Source organism: Piliocolobus tephrosceles, chromosome 3 (genome assembly GCF_002776525.5).
Source record: "Piliocolobus tephrosceles isolate RC106 chromosome 3, ASM277652v3, whole genome shotgun sequence".
Taxonomy (NCBI): Eukaryota; Metazoa; Chordata; class Mammalia; order Primates; family Cercopithecidae; genus Piliocolobus; species Piliocolobus tephrosceles.
In genome coordinates this window covers 92,655,536-92,659,843 of record NC_045436.1, presented here as the reverse complement: position 1 = coordinate 92,659,843, position 4,308 = coordinate 92,655,536, and the positions used below count along the sequence as shown (strand labels likewise).

General features: G+C 44.4%; 1 protein-coding gene across 1 annotated transcript; it reads left to right on the top strand.

The window, feature by feature from the left end:
• Nucleotides 1–3,033: 3,033 nt before the first annotated feature.
• LOC111547903 (kallikrein-1-like) lies at nucleotides 3,034–4,035 on the top strand. Its single transcript, XM_023219975.3, has one exon. It carries the CDS (start codon nucleotides 3,325–3,327, stop codon nucleotides 3,970–3,972), a length of 648 nt encoding a protein of 215 aa, XP_023075743.1. The 5' UTR covers nucleotides 3,034–3,324; the 3' UTR covers nucleotides 3,973–4,035.
• Nucleotides 4,036–4,308: the final 273 nt, after the last annotated feature.

Genomic DNA, 4,308 nt, shown 5'->3' with positions numbered 1-4,308 from the left:
AAAAAAAAAAAAAAAAAAAAAAAAGTGTTGAAGAACAAAATAAAATGTGGTTTATGTTATGTAGAAGTAGTTATCAGCGTCCGCTAACATACAGTCTATCTGTAATGTTATTATGAACTTGTCTTTTAAAGAACCAATATACATATATTCCCTTTATGTCTGTTACTCATAAAGATCAAAGTATTTGGGAATTTGCCAGGCGCGGTGGCTCACGCCTGTAATCCCAGCACTTTGGGAGGCCAAGGAGGGCGGATCACAAGGTCAGGAGATCGAGACCATCCTGACTAAAATGGTGAAACCCCATCTCTACTAAAAATACAAATAATTAACCGGGCGTGGTGGCGGGCGCCTGTTGTCCCAGCTACTCAGGAGGCTGAAGCAGGAGAAAGGCGTGAACCTGGGAGGCAGAGCTTGCAGTGACCCGAGATGGTGCCACTGCACTCCAGCCTGGGCGAGAGAGCAAGACTCTGTCTAAAAAAAAATAAAAATAAAAATAAAAAAATAAAATATTTGGGAATTCTACCTAAGTAGATGTGAATATTTTTACTTCTCTTATCTAACAAAGTATAGGCTGCTTTAGAAGTAAGAAACTTTCTTTACCTCCACCACAATTATCCAACATTTGTGATCTTGGTTCCTAAGAGGCTCCTAGAAAAAGGTGAAACCTTTTTACGAATATGTACCCCTATATATGCTGCTCAAAAATCTACAGCTTTACCTTGCTCCTTCAGACTCAAGAAAACTTTGAGGTCATCTGGGCAATCCTCTCCAGTGTGGGAATTCCCTCTACGATATTCCTGACAGGTGGCTCACCAGTTTCTGCTTAAAGACTCCAAGCACAGGGTCTTCCCTGCTTCACAAGGTGTCCAATTCCTCTCTCAGATGTTAGAAAGTTCTTGTTTTAAGGAGATACCTACTTCCTGCAGCCTCCACCCAGTAATCCAACTTCTGCCTTCTTTTTTTTTTTTTTTTTTTTTTTTGAGACAGAGTCTTGCTCTGTTGCCCAGGCTGGAGTGCAGTGGCTGGATCTCAGCTCACTGCAAGCTCCGCCTCCCAGGTTCATGCCATTCTCCTGCCTCAGCCTCCCGAGTAGCTGGGACTACAGGTGCCGCCACCACGCCCGGCTAATTTTTTGTATTTTTTAGTAGAGACGGGGTTTCACCGTGTTAGCCAGGATGGTCTCGATCTCATGACCTCGTGATCCGCCCGTCTCGGCCTCCCAAAGTGCTGGGATTACAGGCTTGAGCCACCTCGCCCAGCCCCAACTTCTGCCTTCTGAAGCCACATGAAATAAACTTAACTCCTCTTGTCAATAGAATTTTTCTTCAAATAAAGAGATGCAGATATTTTCACAATTCTTGCCATAACCTTGTGCACTGTCTTTCTTAAACGTGCTCAAATTTATCAAAACCCTCTTTAAAATTGGGAGCTAGAAAGACTGCTCAAATACTCTGTAAGATTGAATGATACAGGGACATTATACTTTCCTGAATTAGTCCTCATGTAACATTTCCCAGAAGAAAAGCTAGTTTTTATTTCTTCCCACCTTTAAAGCCTCTTAAGGAAGGAATAGTTGGGAAGGGTGTGATGGCTCATGCCTGTAATCCCAGCACTTTGGGAGGCCGAGGTGGGTGGATCACTTAGTCCAGAAGTTCGAGACCAGCCCAGGCAACATGGTAAAACCCTGTCTCCACTGAAAATACAAAAATTAGCCGGCGTGGTGGCATGCACATGTAATTCCAGTTACTTGGGAGGTTGAGGCCGGAGAATGGCTTGAACCCAGGAGGCAGAGGTTGCAGTGAGCCACGATCATGCCACAGCACTCCAGCCTGGGCGACAGAGCAAAACTCCATCTCAAAAAAAAAAAAAAGGAAAAGAATAGTTAACAGGGCCCCTAACTAGGAAGAAAGACCTTCTATGAGTCCCGTCACTCTGCTAGAAATCTGGTCATCAGGCTCAGAAATCAACAAGGTAGACTTCAAGATCAATTGGTTGGAACCCTGATATTTCATGAAGACAACGTAGCACATTATCAAACACAGATTATTTTTATTGACTAGTGGTCATTTTAATAAACAAAGAATCCACTAATTCCTTCTTATAAATAGAAGTTAATATTTTATCACCTTTGTTATTTCCAAAAATGTCTAAATCAGTCTTCTCTTATTTATTCTCTTTTTTCCACAATGACAAACTATGTAGTCCACTATAGTAAGTTATCTCTACCATATAGAAGAGAAAATAAATCTAATCCTTTGGTATCTGGGGAGCTCCTCAGTGAATCCTTTGTTATCACCATCTTGGATAACTCTCTAATGCTGCTTCCAAAAAAGCAGTGGTTGCTCCCTTTTATAATCCCACCAACAAGGGTTCCAATTTCTCCACATTCTCACCAACACTGGTTATTTTCTGGTGTGTATTTTTTTGGTTTTGTTTTTATTTTAATAGTAGCCATCCTAATAGATATAAGGTGATATTTCATTTTTGGTTTAGTTTCACATTTCTCTGATGCAGAGAGAAGAGAGGTTTTGCCTTCAAGTCTTCCACCTTTTGGTTCATGTTCTCTCCCATCCTTTATTCTTCCTTCTTCTCTAGCAGCATACCTTCTCCCATTTCAACTGCTGTGGTCCCTAACACAGAGGTCAAGGGCACAGATTTACTAGAAAATACAGGAACTTGAGGATATACACTACATACCCCTGAGGGAAATCACTGGCCATCTTTAAATCACTGATTTAAAGCCATCAGTGGTCACTGTTGTCCTTATTAGTACTTGTTTCTTCTCCTCTCCATAATAAACTCAATTCTAAGTTAACAAATATAAGTATGCTTATTTTTGTGCTCCTACAGCCTGTTAAAAAAAATCTTTTTTGGCTCCTCCCTACCTGCCCCCACCCTCCCCAGGGCCGCCCTCCCTTTTCTCTCCCACACTCGGTCACTCCTTCTTCCTCTCTGCCTCTGTTTCTAGTTCTCGCTCTGACTTCCCGTGTCCTTTTTCATTTTTCTGCTTCTTGCTCCCTTCTGGGTTCTGTTCCCTCTTCCTCCCTCTTCCCTGGGCCTGTTTCGCGCTGTCCCTGTCTTTTCTCCTTCTCACCGGCCTCTTTTTCCCTCATCCTTTCTCTCATTGCCCTCCCTTCCGCCTTTCTCACCCCTCTGTCCTTTTGAGCTCTTTTTTGCTCTGTCTCTTCATTTACCTTTTGCACTTTCAAACTCTTTCATCTTCCCATTCGTTGTCTGTATTTCTCCATAACTATATGTTTCTTCCTCTGTCTCCACCCACCCACGTTTTTCTCGTTCCCTTTCCCTCTTTGGGGACCCTCCCCCATGCTCCCCTGCCCCATCCTCCTTTCCCCTTCCCGTCTTCTCATCCCTCCATTCCCATCTTTCCTCAGCAATTACCAGCTCTGGCTGGGTCGCCACAACTTGTTTGACGACGAAGACACAGCCCAGTTTGTTCATGTCAGTGAGAGCTTCCCACACCCTGGCTTCAACATGAGCCTCCTGAAGAACCACACCCGCCAAGCAGACGAGGACTACAGCCACGACCTCATGCTGCTCCGCCTGATGCAGCCTGCCCAGATCACAGACGCTGTGCAGGTCGTGGAGTTGCCCACCCAGGAACCCGAAGTGGGGAGCACCTGTTTGGCCTCTGGCTGGGGCAGCATCGAACCAGAGAATTTCTCATTTCCAGATGATCTCCAGTGTGTGGACCTCAAAATACTGCCTAATGATGAGTGCGCAAAAGCCCACACCCAGAAGGTGACAGAGTTCATGCTGTGTGCCCGACACCTGGAAGGTGGCAAAGACACTTGTGTGGGTGATTCAGGGGGCCCGCTGATGTGTGATGGTGTGCTCCAAGGTGTTACATCATGGGGCTACATCCCTTGTGGCACCCCCAATAAGCTTGCTGTCATCGTCAGAGTGCTGTCATATGTGAAGTGGATTGAGGACACCATAGCGGAGAACTCCTGAATGCCCAGCCCTGTCCCCTACCCCCAGTAAAATCGAATGTGCATCAAAAAAAAAAAAAAAAAATCTTTTTTTTCCGAGGCCTTTTTCTACCTCCTTGGTCTCAAATCATAACTTTGCCCCTGGTAGCCATGTGATCTGCTGATTTAGACGGTGTCCTCTGCGCTCTTCCTTTAAGAATTTCTAACAAGCTAGTCATCAGGTACCACTTTAGCTAAACCTTCATTTTGACCTTCCTATTCAGGATGCCTTTGTCCCAGCTACCTTTATTTCCAGTCTTCTAACACTTAAGGATTTTCTAGTAAGCTGAGAACCTCAGGCTTCAGCTCATCTAAGACT